Source organism: Typopeltis vanoorti, chromosome 14 (genome assembly GCF_054136105.1).
Source record: "Typopeltis vanoorti isolate ZY-2024b chromosome 14, IOZ_Tvanoo_1.0, whole genome shotgun sequence".
Classification (NCBI taxonomy): Eukaryota; Metazoa; Arthropoda; class Arachnida; order Uropygi; family Thelyphonidae; genus Typopeltis; species Typopeltis vanoorti.
In genome coordinates, this window is record NC_143562.1 from 93,289,957 (window position 1) to 93,311,027 (window position 21,071).

At 36.0% G+C, this 21,071-nt stretch overlaps 1 protein-coding gene across 2 annotated transcripts in view; it reads left to right on the forward strand.

Annotated features, from left to right (window-relative positions):
• Nucleotides 1–21,071, forward strand: part of Sou (required for meiotic nuclear division 5 protein souji) — a 280,328-nt gene that overhangs the window by 118,433 nt on the left and 140,824 nt on the right. Inside the window, exon 5 of one of the 2 annotated variants that reach the window (XM_090403620.1) lies at nt 1,506–1,693. In XM_090403620.1, coding sequence (XP_090259746.1) covers nt 1,506–1,693 — 188 coding nt within the window. The remainder of the gene's footprint in view (nt 1–1,505; nt 1,694–21,071) is intronic. The other variant, XM_090403621.1, reaches the window with a different exon arrangement.

Consider the following 21,071-nt stretch of genomic DNA (forward strand, 5'->3'; position numbering starts at 1 on the left):
GGGGCAAATTCTGGATGATTGGACTAGGGCTCTGATAGTACTCATATATAAAAAGGGAAATAAAACTAAATTGGAGAATTACAGAGGTATTTCCCTACTGAGTGTTCCTGATAAGATTTTTGCGAGTATACTTGAGAGACGTTTGAGAAGGACTGTGGAAGGAAAGCTTGGTGAGGAAGAAGCTGGATTCAGGCCAAATAGAGGCTGTGTCAGGATCAGATTTTCCCTTTATCACAAATAGTTGAGAAATCATGGGAATATAACAAAGATCTCTATTTAAGTTTTGTAGATCTGAAAAAGGCATATCAGAAGGTGCCAAGTGAGAAGCTATTCAAAACGCTAGTTATATGGTGTCAATGGGGCATTATATCAAGCAATACTTAGTGTTTATTTGAGTTGTAAGTCAGCAGTTAGAATTGAGGGAAGTACAGGAAGATGGTTTAGTGTTAAATCTGTGTGAGACAAGGATGTACATTATCCCCCTCTCTTATTCATTATCTATATGGATCTCATTATGAAGGAAAGTGGTATTAAACCTGATATCAAATTTGCAGATGTTAATCTCAGATCTGCTTTATTAGGATGATGCTATACTTCTAAATAAATCCAATAGAAGTCTGCAAGATTCCTTGACTAAATTGAATAACTTATGATAGATATGGTATAAAGGTCAGCAATAACAAGACAAAGACAATGAAAATAGGCAGAAGCATTGAAAATATCAACTGCATTGTGAATGGAGAACCTATAGAACAACTAAAACATTTCAGCTACAGAGGCATGATTTTTACTGAAGATGGTAAATTAAATATGGAAATAGACAACATAATCAACAAAGCTGGTATGGTAGGAAGTCAATTGAATAAATTTATATGGAATAAGAGAGAAATTAGTCAAAACACTAAATTATCAGTATACAATACAGTGTTCAAACCAATATTAATTTATTTATCTGAGAGCTGAGTCAGAAGTAAAACACTTGATCAAAGACTAGAGACCTGAGATGTATGAGTACTGAGAAAGATTAGGGGCATGAACAGATGGCATCAATGACAATATCATATTAAAAATGAGTATATTAGGAAAGAACTTAACATTGTCAGCATCCAGGAATGCATTAGAAGAGCTAATCTTAGGTGGTATGGTCACTTAAACAGAATGTGAGAGGAAAGATTAGCAAAACAAATGATCTCTGCAGTTTGGCAGGAAAAAGATGCAGAGGATGATATAGGTGGATTGATACGGTAAAAAGTGCCTTAGAAGATAGAAATAAAAGATCTGATAATGTTAGAGTCTTGACGGTAACAGATTGATTTGGAGGAAAATTGTAGATAGGAAGTTAGTAATGATGTAAATTTTTCATGCAGTACTATCATATCCTGTACACCCCTTGAGAGTACAGGAATTTGATGAATAATTTTTTATATTATTAATTCACTTTTACATATTTTAGGCAGTTTATGTTTTTAAATGTAATATCATAATGCATAATTACTTTTTTTCAGATGGGCTGAAGCTAACAGAGAGAAGTTGAGAGAGCAAAGTAGTTCTTTAGAATTTAAGCTACATCGTCTCCACTTCATAGATCTCTTACAACAAGGCACTACCAGACAAGAAGAAGCTATTAATTATGCTAGGAAAAATTTTCAACATTTAGCATCTCACCACGAGAAAGGTGTGCTGTTTTCATATGGTAAATTATAATTTAAAAAATAGTTTTTTCAATCTTTCCTCCAAAACATCAAATTTCATTAACTTTTAGTATTCATTCTTTATTTTATACACATTAACACCATCCACAATTAATCAATAATGGTTATTTGTAATGACACAACTCTAATTTAGAATTAAAGTTATGTGCTTGCAATTCTCTTAATTTTATTTTAGTACTTAAGGAAACGTGACTTTTTTAGTCATAATCGTTTTTCCTCAGTTAATTGATTCAGAATTGTTTTTCACTTTCTTAGCATGACATATGAAAAGAGACATTTTGGAAGGATGCTTCCCAAAATCTGCTGTCATATGATTACATTTTCTCTTATATATTTCTTTTGCCTTACTGAAAATCCAAAATAGTTTAAACATACATGCTAGGCCATTTTGGATTTATTTACAAAATTAATTTTAAAATATTTTCTTATCACAAGACTTGTTCCAGTCTGTCTGTTGTCGAAGTATTTGTGTTTCCAGACAAGTTAATCTGCTGTACAAAAGGTGTGTATGTGTGGGGGGGAATAGCCTGCTATGCTACATTTTGAAGTCCAGGTAAGTCAGTTTGATTCAAAAGGTCTATTTAAATGACATATCTGTAACAGGTTTCAAATAAAAATCTTTCCATCTGATAAGTTGACAAAACAGTATACCATGGAGACATTCAAGATGCTGCATAAACAATATATTAACCTTTTCAGGAATGAACATATATGATCCGTTTATGATGTCCCATTTTTTGTCATGTATTATGTCTAGCTCTCTAACAGATAAGCTTAGGCGTTGATGGTTATTCATGACTTATTTTTCACGGTATTAACAACACCACAAACACTTTTATCAACAAAGATGTTTTATTAACGCTAATATTTCGCTGATTTTCAACTCAGCATCATCAGAGCACAACACACATGTAAATGCAACAGTGAGTGAGTGAAACAATATAATTGCAAAAGACAAAAGATCTAAAGTCCTATTTTTGGCGCCCTCTAACGAAAAAAAAAAAAAAAACTGCACCATACGTTCTTAGCCTACGGCTACAATCCCTACAAAATAGATAAAATACTACATAGGCCCATTACTCTGCCCTCCCCTAATACACAAGAATACAACATGACCATTTCTATTCCCTATATCAGAGGTACATCGGAAAAGATAGCCAAAGTATTGTTGAAACATGGCCTTCGCGCCACCTTCAAACCTCATGTCAAGCTGGCAACTCTGATCTGCTCGCCAAAGGATAAACTTCACCCTTTAGCACACCCAAGAGTGTATGAAGTTCCATGTGACTGTGACTTGGCCTATTATGGGCAAACAGGAAGATCAGTGAACATCCGCCTGGAAGAACATGAAAGATACATTCGCTACTATTACTATGGCAAGTCGGGACTGGCAGACCACGCTTTGGACACTCCTTCACACAGGATTAGATGGAGGAAAACGAATTTGCTATTTAGGAGTCGTTATAGATCTGAAAGATTATTTTTTGAGTCAGCAATGGCTTTGGAGAATTCTCCCAACCTTAACAAATATGGTTGCATTAATTTGCCAAAAATTTGGGAGATGGTTATCCTAAGAAAAACTCCTGGATAACTGCTGTTTTTTTTTTTTTTTTTTTTTTTTTTTTCCCCGTTAGAGGGTGCCAAAAATAGGACTTTAGATCTTTTGTCTTTTGCAATTATATTGTTTCACTCACTCACTGTCGCGTTTACATGTGTGTTGTGCTCTGATGATGCTGAGTTGAAAATCAGCGAAATATTAGCGTTGATAAAAGTGTTTGTGGTGTTGTTAATACCGTGAAAAATAAGTCATGAATTATGTCTAGCTGTTTGTTAAGGTCAGAAACTTGGCATATTACAAATCTAATTTTGATAATGATCCCAACTGGATAGTCAGGTCTGTTTTTGATACATATTCTCGTTTTTATTTTTATTGGGGGGGGGGGATCTACATTTCTGAATGGAAAATAATTCTGCCACTTCTCTAGGGAGAATGGCTTAATCTATCCCAGTTGAAAAATTCCTTATCAGCATTCCTTGTATCCTATGTGAGATTAAATCCTAGGTCATTCAATTCTAAAGGCTCATTGTTACAAAGGTGCTATAAATATAACATGCTTTTTTTAATATTAATTTATTTTTATTTCAATAAAAAGGAACATTTTCATTGTACATTAGAATCAGCACTATAAAAATTATAAAATGAAAACATACAGCTGCCTTTAAATCATTTTTTGAAGAATTTTAAGTGTTTGTAAAAAATGAAAATTTCCATTTATGCTAGGGTACAGAATAATTAAGCATATAAGATGACTCCCAAAATTTGTTTTCAAAATGTTTATTTTGTGCTATACTCATCACATAAGACGACCACAAATTTTACACTTAATACTGACAGCTTTGTATATGTTACTTTAATAAAAGTAAAAGTAATTTTCTTTACTGTAATTTAAGAACAATGTCCCCATTTGAGGTGATTGATAAAATTGTGTGATGTGTTTATATCGACTTTGGTTTTGTATGTTATATTAATGCGATCACACCATTACGATTTAAATGAGAAAAACTGTATGCTTACCCTATTCCTAATGCATTTCTTAAATGCAAATATTTATATACAAAATATAGTAATTATTATTATGTGACATCTCCAGGGAGTCCAAAGACTCATCAAGGGGCTTACTCTACACTCTGTCTCCGCCACTCAATCCATGACCTACAACAAATCACAACTACACCAACAGCATTTACTACCCACCAGCACCACTAATTTTTCACAAACATGACAGTCACAAACATCCATGCACATGGCGAAATTTGAACCTGCAGCCTTTTGGCTGGAGAGTGGATACACTAACCACTCCGCCAACCAGGCCGGCTTTATTTGTTTCAATAAAGGAATACTGTAAGTTGACATAATTAAAAGAAATATAAAAACAGAGAAAAAATTTGTTTCCTCATAGAACATCTTTATAAAGAAATGTGTAAAGCTTTACTTCATTGTTGTAACTTAAACAGATCTAATGGTCTATGTCTATCCCCTTTGTGGGAGATAGTATTGTTTAAATCTACTAATCTTTCCTGACTTTATTTACACATGTGTGTGTGCTTATATATATATATATATCCTTTTTTTTTTTAAGTTAGAAAATTATTGACCGTATTTAGTTATCTAACATTAGATACTTGGCATTTTTTAAAATTATCGGTTATTGTTTAATTGCTGATCCTATTTTATGTACTGATGATGCCTTAATACTTAGCCAAAAATTTTATATCAAGTAAGTTTTTTATGTGAGTTTTCACTTCTGCTTTTATGTTTCATTTCATGATAATTCTTCTTATAATAATAATAATAATAATAATAATAATAATAATACAGGTATGTCTATGGAGTCAGAAGGCGCATCATGAGAAATCAGTTATTCACACACTGGCCATTATTCACACTATATTATTATTATTCACATTATTATTCCTTAGACTCATTCACTGAAGAAGCACTTACAACCACTTCTGGCAACTCATTCCATCCATTCATTGCCCCCAAGCCAAAAATTTAATCCTGACATACTTGTTGACCACACTTTTATATAATTTCCAAGGGTGGCCCCTTGGAAATTATATAAAAGTGTGGTCAACAATTATATAATATTATATATTGTTCTCTCTGAACAAAGTGATAAAACTTCTTTAATAACTTATATGTTTTTGTCATGTCTCCTCTTTTTTTTCCTATCAGCTAGTTTTTGAAGCCCACAGACCTTCAGTCTATTCTCATAGGGAGCATTCCATAGACCTGCCACAATCTTTGTCACTCACCTCTGAATCTTCCCCACAGAATTTGCATGTCCAGATCTGTACATAGTAGTTCAGATGCGGTCTCCTTCCAAAGAACATCATCTTACACTTGGTCACATTCAACTGGTAGCCATTTACCTTTTCCCATACTGCTAGTCTATTTAAGGCTTCCTACAGGATCTGTGCATCACCTTCGTTTACCATTGCTCTTCCCAGTTTAGCATTGTCAGTAAACAACTGAATTTTTCCCATCAAACCATTTCTATATCATCATCAAATTCCTGCCATGTACCTTCAAGGGGTATACAGGATATGATTGTGTAATATTTCCTTATTTTGTCTTTTATAATTATAAGTTTTTCTATTTTTATATCATTAACTTTAACTTTGCAGTTGTTGTGTTTGCTCATCAATCTTAGTTGTGTTGATTGATTTATCCATTCTACTACTATGCAGTCTCACTATCAACTCTAAGTCGCTAGTTAATCTAATGATGAGTATACAAAGTTTGAAAGACAAAGGGATTGCCGTTGGGTAGTGCCAATTGCTTTGTTTCGACTCTGGTGCTAATCCCTTTTCGAGTTTAGGAAAAATTTATATTTTTGTGCTGCGCCATCCTAAATTCTAGACAAGAGAATAAATCAGTATCAGAGAATTAGCATCCAGAAATGTGCACTATTAATTAATTCCTTGATTAGTTCGCTGAGTACTTAAATCATACAAAACATATATTTCATTTGCAGTCATAGTTACCCTTATGTCTTAACCTCCGCACTGGTTCTGGCTTTTATGAGCGGTGCAATAAGATTAAAATTAGGCAAGTTGTTAGATTGATATAAAAAGACATTTATTTATCAAATCAAACATAGTACAGGTATCAATAATTTCTAGTTAAAAATCAAAACTATCCTTCAGATTGAACTCAATTATTTAAGTAATACAAATTCACCCTTAACATTACATTACATGCCTCAAAATCTCAATTGAAATTAAATAAGAGTTCCAACTTTTAGCTTAACATTTTAGTTGGAATCAACACTTCCTGAGGCGTAATGAATTATCAGACTAAGTACACCACAAAACATAAACAAATTCCTATAAAGCCTTCCTTTCTAGAACATACGGTTCCCCCTTTTTCTCCTTGCTTTAGCCCTAAAATCCTTTCCTTTAATGTAACTTGATTAAATAGAAAGTTCCTTGCACGAACACGAATAATAACTTTTAGAACTTAAGCTTAATAAAACAAAATTTTAACATTACCAGGAACTCCAGAAATACTTCGTCTTCTTCTTATTCGTCTATGGAGTGCTTTCGTCTTGGTGATCATGCATCTGCTTGATTTTGTCTGAAGGAATCAACTGGTGGGCTTGGACACGGTTTGCCTCCATCGATGTAAGCCATTCTAGCCTGCCGCTATCAGATCAAGTGGTTCGGCATAACTTGTCGGTCTGTGCTGTGTCTTCCGCAAGGCCGAAGTCTGTACTCGCTGAACTGCTGCTTGATTGGTGGGCTGCCTCATTACATGTCTGCGCGCTCCTGCAACATTCCTCGGGAATCCTGGAACTCAAATCTGTAGAACGAAGAAAAAGGAAAAAAAAAAGTCCTGAGCTGGTGCTGCCAAGCTTTATATATCCGAGGCGTGATGTTTTTCCTCCTATGTCACGTTCTTCTCCTTTTTTGCTCTCGTCACCTAACTTCTCCAGCACCCGGTGCTGCCACTTCACCCAGTGTGCTTTGACAGAAACTTCCGCACACAATTCAACTCTGGTGCACATGTTCGCCTCAGGTCTTCAATGCTTAATCCGATTACCTAGCTTGCATTATGACTCAGATAGTTACACATTAACACAAGGTTCACATATTTTTAACTTCTGGTAAATTTAACAATGACTGACAACAGTAAAATGGATAGAGAAAAATACTTGAATTATAAAACGGTGTCAGTAATTTACATTCGGTTTTCTGTTCTCTGATGCACAATTATTAGCTCCGGGAATGTTGTTACTCGTTAAATCTGAATGAAATAATTATGAAATAAATTCTTTTTCATTCAGAATTTAACAATAGTACTACATGAAAAATTTACATCATTACTAACTTCCTGTCCACAATTTTCCTCCAAATCAGTCTGTTACTTCTCAAGATTCCGACGTTATCAGATTTTGTATTTCTATCCTCTAAGGCAATTTTAACCGTATCAATCCACCTATATCTTCTTGTGGGTCTTTTTCCTACCAACCTGGCAGAGAACACTTGTTTTGCTAATCTTTCCTCTCACATTCTGTTTAAGTGACCATACCACCTGAGATTAGCTCTGCTGACAATGTCAAGTTCTTTCCTAATATTCTCTTATTGAGCCCTGTGGTATGCCATTAGTTACCTGCCTTCTCCTAGACTCAATTTCTCCAGAAACCACTCTTTGATGTCTGTCCATCGGCCACCCTCTAATCCCAGTTCATATCCCTTCCCATTTGCTCCAATTTTTGCAACAGAGTTCCGTGTGGAATCCTGTCTATTGCCTTTGCAAAGTCCATCTGTTTCACCAAGTATAGAAGGCAAGTAAATTACTAAGGCAAGACCTACCCTTGCCAAAACTACATTGTCCCTAATAGAGTATCATGTTTCTGACTAGTTCTCAATTCTGACTTTTACCAACTTCTCCAGTACCTTAACTACCACTCCTAAAATACTGACTGGCCTATAATTTGCTACTTTTATATTGGAGCTGCCTTTATGCCATTGGACTATTTTGTCCTCTTTCCCTCCATTGGCACCTTCTCACTATTGAAGCTTAAATTAAACTGCTTGGTCAGAGAGGCTGATAATTCTCTTGCACATTTTTGTAATACACAGACTGATATGCCATTTACCTAGTCTAGCCATAAGTACTGTTACAACTTGAACAGTGCATAAATCTTTAATCTGTCCTAAAATCACATGTATAATGTGCGTGTAGCAGCACTCAATGTTTGAAATGTCCTCCTTTTGCCTTCACACATGCCCAAAGTCTTTGAGGCCACATATTTATGGCATGCCCAACATCCAATGGAAATGCTACTACTGCTCACTGCAAATCCACCTTCAGGCTGCTGATGCTGGGATGTCATTTCTCTGCCAAGCTCTTACCACAATTCGAAGTCCAATGGATTCAGATCGGGACCTCTAGAGAGCCAATCAGATTGTGTGATATGTGGTTTGGCACATTGGCCTCAAACTACTGTTGTGTAGTTCTCGCCTTGTGTGCAGGGGCTGATTCCTGTTGGAAGGTCCACAGCATACTGTGAAACATGGTGTTGTTCATGGGACATACCACAGGTTCCAGCACGGTGTTGATACACTTTGGAGGACTTTTTCACTCCTTTTTTACATAAATGCATCTTAGATACCCCCTGATGCATAACCCCCACCACCACCAAATGATTACTGAGGCTGGGTGATGCCCCCTCTAAATTCTGGGTGCTATGGCATGTGCTGTGCAACCATATGTTACATATACCAAATCATTTTGGCAGTTAAATGACTCTTCAGTGGTGACAAGGATATCTGTGTCTGTTTTGCATATCGCCAGAGAAGCACCTTTCATTTTATCATGCTCTGCCGCGTAACTTGTTGTGTTAAGAAATGTCTGGTAGAACGATGATAGGCTCTCGCCACTGGGTCATCAGTTAGTACATGTGACATCGTTCTCTGCAAAACACTCATCTCTTGTGACATCACTTTCGCAGGATTACTTCGGAGGCATGCTTTCACAGTCCTCATGAGCTGTTGCATCCTAACGCAGCGTGGGCAGCCTGTTTTTTTTTTGGTTAATAGTTCAATACACAAACATCCTAATGATCCTGAGTGTTTTTAGTGTGTTGAAAATAACAGGTGGCTGCATTTTAACCTAGTGAAGTGCTGTTCCAGCTACACAGTTCTTATAATCTCTCCATTGCATGTTACCCTGTACAGCTAGACAACTCTCTCTCAACTGATAAACACAGGAATGTTGGCTATGCAAAGCAACACTAATGGAACAAGGCTTATGCAATTCTGTGGGCAGCGTGCAGAAGTTGTAACAGTATTTATATCAAGACTGTAATTCCATGGCTGTGTTTGTATTCATGTTCTGCAATGTTTTAAGCACCTCCATTTCTTTAACCTCTATTCTCCTATTAGTTAATGTCACATCTGGCATTACAGTGTCACCACCTAGATGGTATGCCCCTGCAAATACCCACTCAGTAATTCAACTATTTGGTTTGGTTCTGTTATCTTGCTACCATCAGCACTTTTTAAAGTCATCCTTCCATAGTCATTCCTCCTTTTACTCGCCACATAGCAAAAGAACCCGTTAGGGTTTCTTTTGGCCACATCAGCTAATGTTCTCTCATAATTAGCTTTGGCCTTCCTTATCATAACAGTCATCCTCCTTGCCTGCACTTTTTTACTGCTCAATGGGCATGCTGATCACCTTTTTCTTTATAATCCTTCTGCAACCTTTTCTTTGCCTGCAACACCTGCTTAATGACGCTATTCATCCATCTAACTCCTATCCGATTTATCCTTCTGATTTTGTTGTTCTTGTTGTTATGTGCCAACCAGTTGTTTTCAACACTTGGTGATCCTGTGAACAAAGGCTTTCCATCCCTTTCTTTCAGTAATTGTAAGTTCAAGTTGGTAAGTTCTTTTATGTTTTCCATTCAACTCTTTTGTGGTCTTCCTCCTCTTCTCATTTCCTCAATCTTCCCCAACATAACTGTCTTTTCCAATAATTCATCAGTTCGCATAATATGTCCAAAGTACATCAACTTCTGTTTAGTGATCATCACCTCCAAGGATTATTCTGTCTTTATATTCTCTAAAACCTTCTTATGGTCATTTTGCTGTCTGTGGGATTCTTAATAGTCTCCTCCACATCCATAGTTCAAAGTATCAATTCGCTTTCTGTCTTTCCTCTTAATAATCCTGCTTTCACATCCATACATCACTGCTAGAAATACCATTGCTTTGACAATTCTAACTTTAGTGGCCTTACTCACACTTCTATCTTTCATCATTTTTGTCAAGTTTAACATCACATTTTTTCCACCTGACTATCCTTCTTTTAATTTCATCTTCACATTTACCATCATTTCTGATTCTGGACTCCTGTAAATCATAACTTTCAATGATTTCTATTTTATCTCCCTCTATTACAGTGTTTCCCAATGTTTTTTGGATCATGCCCTACCTCAATGCCTCAAAGATTTTGATGCCCCACCTCAACTGATAGTTGATAATTGAGTATATCAGTAATGAGGTGACAAATGCAACATATTTTCTAATTGTCCCCCAAAATATTCAAATTGCCTCCATGTGGGGCGTACGCCTCACGTTAAGAAAAACTGCTCTATTATCAATTCATTTAAATTGTCAGAAGCCATCACTTTTGCTTTGCTGATGTTTAAATTAAACCCGACTTTGTTACTTTCTGTCTTAATTAATAGAATCACCTGCTCCAGATCTGCCTTAGTTTCTGCTATGAAGGTTGTATCATCTGTATATCTTAAGTTATTTATTTTCTGCCACCGACCTTAATGCGAGTTAGATCGTTGTCTAATTCAGCCATTCTCATAATATATTCACTATAAATATTAAAAAGGTAGGGCGACAGTATGCAACCCTGCCATACCCTTAACCTCACGTTAAGAAAACCTGCTCTATTATCAATTCATTTAAATTGTCAGAAGCAATCACTTTTGCTTTGTTTAAATTAAATCACTGATGTTTAAATTAAACCCGACTTTGTTACTTTCTGTCTTCACTAATAGAATCACCTGCTCCAGATCTGCCTTAGTTTCTGCTATGAAGGTTGTATCATCTGTATATCTTAAGTTATTTATTTTCTGCCACCGACCTTAATTCGAATTAGATCGTTGTCTAAATCAGCCATTCTCATAATCATCATCATCATCATCAAATTCCTGCCATGTACCCTCAAGGGGTGTACAGGATATGATAGTACTACATGAAAAAAATTACATCATTATTAATTTCCTATCTACAATTTTCCTCCAAATCAGTCTGTTACTTGTCAAGACTCCAACATTATCAGATCTTATATTTCTATCGTCTAAAGCACTTTGTACCGTATCAATCCACCTATATCTTGGTCTTCCTCTGGGTCATTTTGCTGCCAACCTGGCAGAGAACACTTGTTTTGCTAATCTTTCCTCGCCCATTCTGTTTAAGTGACCATACCACCTGAGATTAGCTCTGCTGACGCATTCCTGGATGCTGACAATGTCAAGTTCTTTCCTAATATCCTCGTTTTTAATATGATATTGCCATTGATGCCATCTGTTCACACCTATAATCTTTCTCAGGACTCTCACATCTGTGGTTTCTAGTCTTTGGTCAAGTGTTTTACTTCTGACCCAGCTCTCAGATCCATAAGTTAAAACTGGTTTGAACACTGTCTTGTATACAGCTAATTTAGTGTTCCGACTAATTTTTCTCTTTTTCCATATGAATTTATTCAATAGACTTCTTCCCACCATACCAGCTTTGCTGATTCTGTTGTCTATTTCTATATTTAATTTACCATCTTCAGTAAAAAGCGTGCCTAAATAGCTGAAATGTTTTACTTGTTCCACAGGTTCTCCATTCACAATACAGTTGACATTTTTAATGATTCTGCCTATTTTCATTGTCTTTGTCTTTTTATTGCTGACCTTCATACCATATCTATTACAACAGCTATTCAATTTAGTCAGAGAATCTTGCAGACTTGTAGCGGATATGTTTAGAAGTATAACATCACCCACATAAAGCAAAGAGCTGACATTAACATCTCCAATTTTGATATCATGTTCAATACTACTTTCCTTCATAATGTGATCTTATAGATAATGAATAACAGAGAGGAAAATGTACATTCTTGTCTCACACCAGATTTAACATTAAACCATCTTCCTGTACTTCCTTCAATTCTAACTGCTAACTTGCAATTCTAATAAAGACTAAGTATTGCTTGATATAATGCCCCATTGACACCATATAACTGCAGCGTATTGAATAGCTTCTCTCTTGGCACCTTGTCATATGCCTTTTCCAGATCGACAAAACTTAAATACAGATCTTTGTTATATTCCCATGCTTTCTCGACTATTTGTCGTAAAGTGAAGATCTGATCCTGACAGCCTCTATTTGGCCTGAATCCAGCTTGTTCTTCACCAAGTTTTTCTTCCACAATTTTTCTCAACCTTTTCTCAAGTATACTTGCATAGATCTTGCCAGGAACACTCAGTAGGGAAATACCTCTGTAATTCTCACATGCAGTTTTATTTCCCTTTTTATATATGGGTACTATGAGAGCTCTACTCCAATCATCGGGAATTCGTCCCTCTGTCCAGGCTTTCTAAACTATGCAGTGCAGCCACTGTAAGACTCTTATACCGCCATACTTCAGCATTTCTGGTCGAATATCATCTACTCCTGCTGCCTTTCCACATTTCAAGCCTTTGATGGCTTTTTCTACTTCAAGTATGGATATGTATTCCTGACTGCATGGCTGGTCATTTTTTTTTATCACTGTGCTGTCATCACTGCTTGTTTCATTTAGCAGTTTTTCAAAGTAATTACTCCATACTTCAAGGATATCTTTTTCTCCTGTTTTCATGTCACCTTTATCATCTTTAACTCCTTTTACAGCACTCTTTCCTCCATTCCTAAGCTTCTTCAACAACCTCCAGAATATTTTGCCACCTTCTTGATATTTATTTTCTATATTCTTGCCAAAGTCCTCCCATGACTTTTGTTTAGCTAGTTTTACACACTGTTTAGCTTTCTTACATTTATCTCTGTATTCTGTAAGAGTAAAAGCTGACTTATTTGCCAGGAACTTTTGATATGCTTTCTTCTTTTCCTTCACTGCCTCTTTAACTTCCTGTGTCCACCAGGGAGTTCTGATTTTTTTTATCCTTGCACACAACCTCACCACATGCCTCTCTTGCAGAATCAATCAATGTTTTCTTCAGAGTCTGCCACTGAATCTCCAAGGTTTGATTCCTGTTCTCAAACTCTTTCATTTTCTTTTCAATAATCTTTCTATATTTTAATCTACAGTTCACATCTGAGAGCTGCTCAACTTTTATTCGCTTTAAAACTTTCTTACATGTTATTCTTTTCAATATGAAATTCAATTTTATCCTGCTCAAGACTAAATAGTGATCACTTCCAATTTCAAATTCTCTGTACACTATGGTGTCCTGCACCAGGGAGAAAATATCACTATCAACAATAACATAGTCAATGAGACTTTTCTTATTCCTAGCCTCTTCTCTCCATGTGAATTTGTGCGCATTTTTATGTTGGAACATGGTGTTAGTAATAACCAGTCCATGTCCTGAGCAGAAATCCAACAGATATTTGCCATTATTATTAACTTTGCTCTTTTCTCCAAATTTTCCCAAAATATTTTTGTATGTCTCACAATCATTTCCTACTCTGCTGTTTAGTTCCCCAACAAGGACCAATTTTTCATTGTGTCAGTTGCTTTTTCTAAAGCTTCAAAAAATTCCTCCACTTCTACCTTAGTAGAAGTGGAGGAATATTTGTGCCTATGGTCCTTCTGTGGGACCATAGGCACAAATAAGTCTCATTGTTCAGTTCCCCAATCTCATATTTGCCCACATTACTCTACTTGAGACTGACTGCCATTCAAGAAGATTAACCTCGTATTTTGTGTTGAATACTATGGCTACTCCTTCTTTTCCTTGATTATCATTGCCTGAATATAACATTTTGTATTTATTGCTCAGAAAGATCTCTCCAGTTTTGGTCTTTTTTGTTTCAGTCACTTGTATTATGTCGATCTGGTACTTATCTAATTCCTCAGCTAGCTCCATTTCTTTGCCATTCAGGCTTCTTACGTTGATAGTACTGATCTTTAACTCTGGTGATGTTGAGTTGGGGTTTATTTTCAGATTTGTTCCAGTAGCTGACTTTTCGCTGTTCGCCCTGGTTCCCTGGCGAAAACAATGGGGGCCTTGTTTAACCGGGCGATGCCCCAGCAGGCATGAAATTTTGTCATGTTGTACCATCATTCTATATTTTGGTTTAACCAATAAGAATACAATTTGGTCGGCTAAATCCCAAATTGCCAGCCCATCCTCGTCCGTTCAGTATCCAAGTAGATATCCAACAGGGTGCACCACGAGAAGGTGAGGATTGGACATTAGGTCAGAATCCCTGGTCGGTTCTCTGCATTCCTTTAATGGTTATGTGGAGGTCTCCTCTCAGTTATACAGCTTTGTCCCTTAAGCACCCCCATAATATATTCACTATAAATATTAAAAAGGTAGGGCGACAGTATGCAACCCTGCCGCACCCCTTTTTCCACTCGAACACTGTCCGTTTCTCCATAGACTGTTTTTACTGAAGCTTCTTGTTATATGGTCATATACAGTTGTTATACATCAAGAGAATTAGAGGTTCAGGTATTCCCATTGACCACAGAATGTTGTGATCCACATAATCAAAAGTTTTCTTATAATCGATAGAGCAGATGAATACTTCCTTCTAAAATTCTCTTGTTCTTTCCATAATCCAGCTCATGTTTGCTATTTGGTCTCTAGTTCCTCCACCTCTTCTAAAGTCTGCCTTTTGGATCACTTTCAGCATAACTTTGCTTGCATGTGAAATTAAAGAGATGGTTCTATAATTCTCACAGTCTCTGGGATTTGATTTTTTTTTTTTTTTTGAATTGGGATGAAAACTTATGTTTTCCAATCTTTAGCCCAGTATATTTTCTTCCAAACTTATTGACAAATTTCAGTCAACATATTCACTACTTCATCCCCAGCTGCTCTCAATAATTCCACTGACACACTATCAGCTTAAGGAGCTTTTTCTTTTGGCAGCTGTTCCATTGCTGATATCACTTCACTTTTCATTATCATGGATTCCTCTACAAATCCTCTACATACTCTTTTCATCTCTTTTTCTTGTTTCTTCTTCCTTCAGCCATTTATGTGAATTACTTTTTATAACTCCTAATCTAGAGATAATCTTCCCTGTAACATCATTTATTTTTCTAAACAGATCTATTGATCTACCCTTAATATTGCTTTCTTTAATTTCCATGCACCTTTTGTTGTTTTTTCCTTATCTTTCCTAGCCTGTCTTTGGAAATCGGATGGTGTGTGTGTGTGTGTGTGTGTGTGTGTGCATGCAGAGTGACATCTTCAGAGAGTTAAAGACTCCAGAAAAGCATACAACAGGGCTACATGGCGAGGCCTGGTGTGGCACATCACTGAGCATCGGAGACCATATGGCATCAGTGGATACCCAGTGAACAGATGGATCGATGGCATCTATCTCACACCACATAGCTTCAACTGAACTGCCCCTGATGTACTTCTACTCTTTTTGTGTTTAATTCCTCTGCTATCATTAACAAAACTCCTCCCTCTATCCTGTTCCTTCTGTCCTCTCTGAAAATGCTATATCTATTGCATTCTATCTCTATGACCTTGGTGAATTACATCTCACTAATACCTATAACTTTTGTCCAAGTTATGCTAAACAATGTCATAAACTCTGCAACCTTATCTCAAATACTTCTGGCATTAGTATACATAAATTGCAATCCCCCTTCATTCTGCAACGTCCCTTGCACTTAGTGTTACTTATCCCACTAAAGTTAAGAACCTAGGGTGCTACATTTTGCATCATGTGATCACTCTCCCACTTACTAACTTCTAGATTGCCTGGACCCATGCTCACCTGCATTCCCCATAAACGTTCTAGTTTCCCTGACTTTGTACTTCCAAACTTTCACTGAACAATATTTTCCCAAGACTGCTGACCACATCCATTTAGATGCAAGCCACCTTATATAAATTCCTTCCATGACACTCATTCTACAAATATGCAAACTCTACCTCTACACTTCCTCCTGCACAATCTGCACACTGACTCATTCGCGATCGTCTCTCTCTCTCCATCTCATGTCACCTATATCATACTGGGGCAACAGACTCACAACTTTTACTTTCTTACCCATCTTTTTCGCATTCATATGATTAATATGTTACTGTATGAGGGACAACATGGATTTGTGAAGGTTGGACATACCTTAAGAATTTATAATTATAACATAATATAGTGCCAGCTGAGTTGGATAAAGGAAATGGCTATATGATGATTCTGCTGGATTTTGAAAAGGCATTTCAACAGAATACCACATGGAACTCTGTTATACAAAATAGAAGAAATGGGAATGGATCTTGGACACTGGTTAAATGGATAAGAGGGTGACTGCTGAAAAAATATCAAAAAGTGGTATGTGGAGGAATAGAATTGAGGTGAAAACAGGTGACTAGTGGTGTGCCACAAGGTTCAGTGCTGGGACCATTGCTGTTTAACTTGTACATAAATGATATAGGAAATAACGCTGTTTAACTTGTACATAAATGATATAGGAAATAACGCTGTTTAACTTGTACATAAATGATATAGGAAATAACGCTGTTTAACTTGTACATAAATGATATAGGAAATAACTTGAAAGGAAATAGGCAGTTGTTTGCTGATGATGCAAAATTAGGTAGAGTAATAGTTGATGAAGGTGATGCAGAGAGTTTGCAGGATGATTTAAATAGGCAGTCAATATGGGCAAAAGATAATGGGTTCAATATGGAGACATGTAATGTTATGCATTTTTGGGATAAACAGATTACAAGCTATGTTTCACATTGATGGCACTGTACTCCATGAAATAGAGGAAGCTAGAGATTTAGGGTTGGTGGTAGACAGAGAGTTAAAGTTTAGAAGACATATTACTAAGATTGCTAAGGTAGTCCATAAGATTACTTGACTGTTGAAGAACACACTAATAAGTAGAGATAAGGAAGTTGTTATTTCTCTTTATAAGGCCTTAATACATCCACATCTGGATTACTGTGCTCAAGTCTTATCTCCTGGGTTTCTTAGGCATGTGGAAGTGGTGGAGAAGATTCAGAGGCGAGTGACCAAGATGGTGAGTGGTCTGTGGAATGTTCCCTATGAAGATAGATTGAGGGTGTGTGGATTGCAGAAGTTGGTTGATAGGAGAAAAAGAGGGGATATGATAGAAACATTTAAGTTGCTTAAAGGGTTTTATAGGATGGATGCAGACGAAATGTTTCAGCACTGCTAGAGGGACCAGAACAAGGGGTCATCCCTAGAAGTTGAATAAAGGTGTAGTTAGTACAGGTTTGAGGACTAGATATTTTGCTTGGAGAGTTGTGAATAAGCAGAATGGGTTGCAAGAATCAGTTGTGTGTGCTTTGTCTGTTAATGGGTTCAAGGAGAGGTATGATAGATTGTGCAGATAGTTTGGATCTCTCGTGATGAGTTTTCACACTCCATGAAGGTGCCTGTACAATAATAATATAATATACAAGTCCTTTCTTTCATCCTATTCATTTGGAACATCAGAAAAACTGCACACCATTCCTATGCAACCTACACATTGATTCATTTGCAATTGTGGCCCATCTTCTGCATTCACTACTATCATACCTTGGCAATAGACTGCAAAGTTTAATTTGCCCACTCTTTCATTTTGTTTCTTCAACTAACTCTTGGTTATCTTCTTGCATCCCATACTTTCCACCTTTTAAATCATTTGTTGGGGGGGCAGGGATTATTAACTCTTTCACTTTATCTCTTTGCATTCTGATAGCATGGGTGATGTCTTTGATCTTTGTATCGGGAATGCAAGATTCTATCAAGCATGCTCCAAATCAAATCAGCTATAATGTTGTTTCTTCATTTCATTTTTAGCCAGCCAGGTAAATCTGGTTGTTTGAGTGGTTGGTATAATTCTCTCTTCAATCAATAGGATACAGATCCAAATTCTGTCATTGGCAGGCTGTTTGTAAATATCTTTAGATTGGGGTATGAAGTTCCTCACTTATTAGAGGCCTGAAATGGCTTAAAAAAAGTTCCATGCTTGGTCTCTTAATGAAAATGAAATGAAAAATTTAAACAAAGAATAATAAAATAAAGTTTAAGAAAAAAAAAGGTTATATCTTTTCTTACAGTGGCATGTTACAACAATCTTCTTTGATGCACCATCCCTATTGGCAACTTCCCAAGCATCTTTTACATTTTTAAGATGTTGTTATATAAAGTTAGTGTAGTTGCCTGCACAGTGATTCCCATCTATAGGGTTCATGTGGATTTTTTTTTTTTAACTAAAAAAAGGAGGGCGTTTTCCTTATCTTAACTTAGGAGATGAGACATAGTGACACACAGTCATAACTGATAAGTTGAAACTGTGCACACTCATTTCCATAGGTGTTGGATATCATGTGATGTTGACATAAAGAATACTTTCAAGTAATCATGAAAGAAATATTTTTATTACATATTTTCCTGTATATTATTATTATTATTATTATTATTATTATTGCAGGGTCCCATGGAGTCAAAGATTCATCTAGGAGGTCTTTTCGTCATACACACAGCTCATCATACTGTCCATTAAACACACTCAAATTCTCTGCAGACACCACATTCTCAGGCAAGGCATTCCAATCATTCACAACTCTGCATGCAAAAAACCTGCTTCTCGCCCCCCCCATGCTCACACCCTTCTTATGCAGCTTCCAGGGATGACCTCTTGTTCTCCCCTGATCTACCCCACCGTGTTCTGTAAAACCTCTCCAACATTGATCCTATAACAACCCCTTACTAATTTGTAGGTCTCTATCATATTACCCCTCCTCCTATCCACTAGATTCCAAATTGCATCTTCTCAACCTTTCCTCATATTCGACATTTCAGAGATCAGAAACTACCTTAGTCAGTCATCTCTGGGCCTTTCTAACATCTCTTCTTCCTTTTGAAAACCAGATGATCAAATCTGGGCACAGTAATCCATGTGCGGCCAAATCAAAGCTTGGCCACACATGTCCTCTTCATCATTCCCAGAATTCTTTGTGTTGTCCTCACAATTTTGGCAATGTGTCCCCTAAATTTCAGATCCTTATCCACCATCATCCCAAGATCCCTTATTTCCTCCACCTCCAACAATATATCCCCACAGGCATAAATTCTACATCTCATCTTTGTTTCCCAAATTTTAAAACCTTACATTTTACAATGTTGAACTCGCATCCCCATTCCCATTCACTCAATTTATTCAAGTCTTCTTGTAAGGCAGCAACATCTTCTCTACTCTTTATAGTTCGTCCCAACTTTGCATCATCTGCAAATAACTGAATATCCCCATCCAAATCTTTGCCAATATTATTAACATACAGTTTAAACAGCAATGGGCCTAAAACAAACCCCTGAGGCATACAACTAGTGATTTTCATCTTCCTAGATATTGCTCCCCCATACACAACTTGCTGATACCTATCAGATAGCCAGTCTCCGATCCAATGCATTAATCTAACATCCAACCCCCCATCTGCTCTAGTTTGACTATCAACTATATAAATTATATGACTGTATGACATTTATATAACTATATAATAAATTATCACTAAAAACACACGTAATAACCACAGTAATGACTATTTAATTCGTCAATATTTCATCCCAAGTATCTTGGGACATCATCAGTACAGTAGTTCAAACAATACTAGGAATAACATACAGTTAGGGCGCATGATTACAATGGAATCTCAATATGTGTGCAGTAACGTGTTATAGAAGTAAATTAAATATAACTGAAAAATAAAATAAAATAAAAAAAATAATAATAATAATAAAAAAAAAAAAAATATATATATATATATAAAGATTATTTTACACAATTTTGTATGACAATTTCCCATACTTTAGGAATAATAAGAATAGACCACATTCGTCTTTTCAAACCGCAGAAATCTGGTCTCTCCTAACATGGAGTTGAAAATCCAAACCATAGGATCCATTGGGAGAAGTCAAAACTTTTAGATAGATCTTTATATAAATATGAATGTTTATATAAAGAAAGTGCTGAAGCCCTACTACACAGACCAAATTTAAACCGCAACGATGTTCTTACTGTTCCTAAAGTATGGGAAATTGTCATACACAATTGTGTAAAATAATCGGTATATATATTTTATTTATTTTATTTTTTATTATTATTTTTTTCAGTTATATTTGATTTACTTCTATAACACGTTGCTGCATGCATATTGAGATTCCATTGTAATCATGCACACTAACTGTATGTTATTCCCAGTATTGTTCGAAATACTGTACTGATGTTGTTCCAAGATACTTGGGTTGAAATATTTACAAATTAAATAGTCATTACTGTGGTTATTACGTGTGTTTTTAGTGATGAATTCACCACAGGTTTCGTTATATAAAAATAATAAATTATGTAACAAGAGAATTCATTTTCAGTTCCTGTTTTGTAAATGTTCACTTTTCAAAATTCTTTTTGAAAGAATTTTGAGAACATTTTACTTATGTAATCAATCTGTTAATCATTCAGTTACTCTTGGTATGTAGCTATCATCATGTTATGAAATGGAAGATAAATTCTGATCCACAATGATATATTAATATCATTCTTCTCCTGTATTTCATTTATGTTTGTTTTTA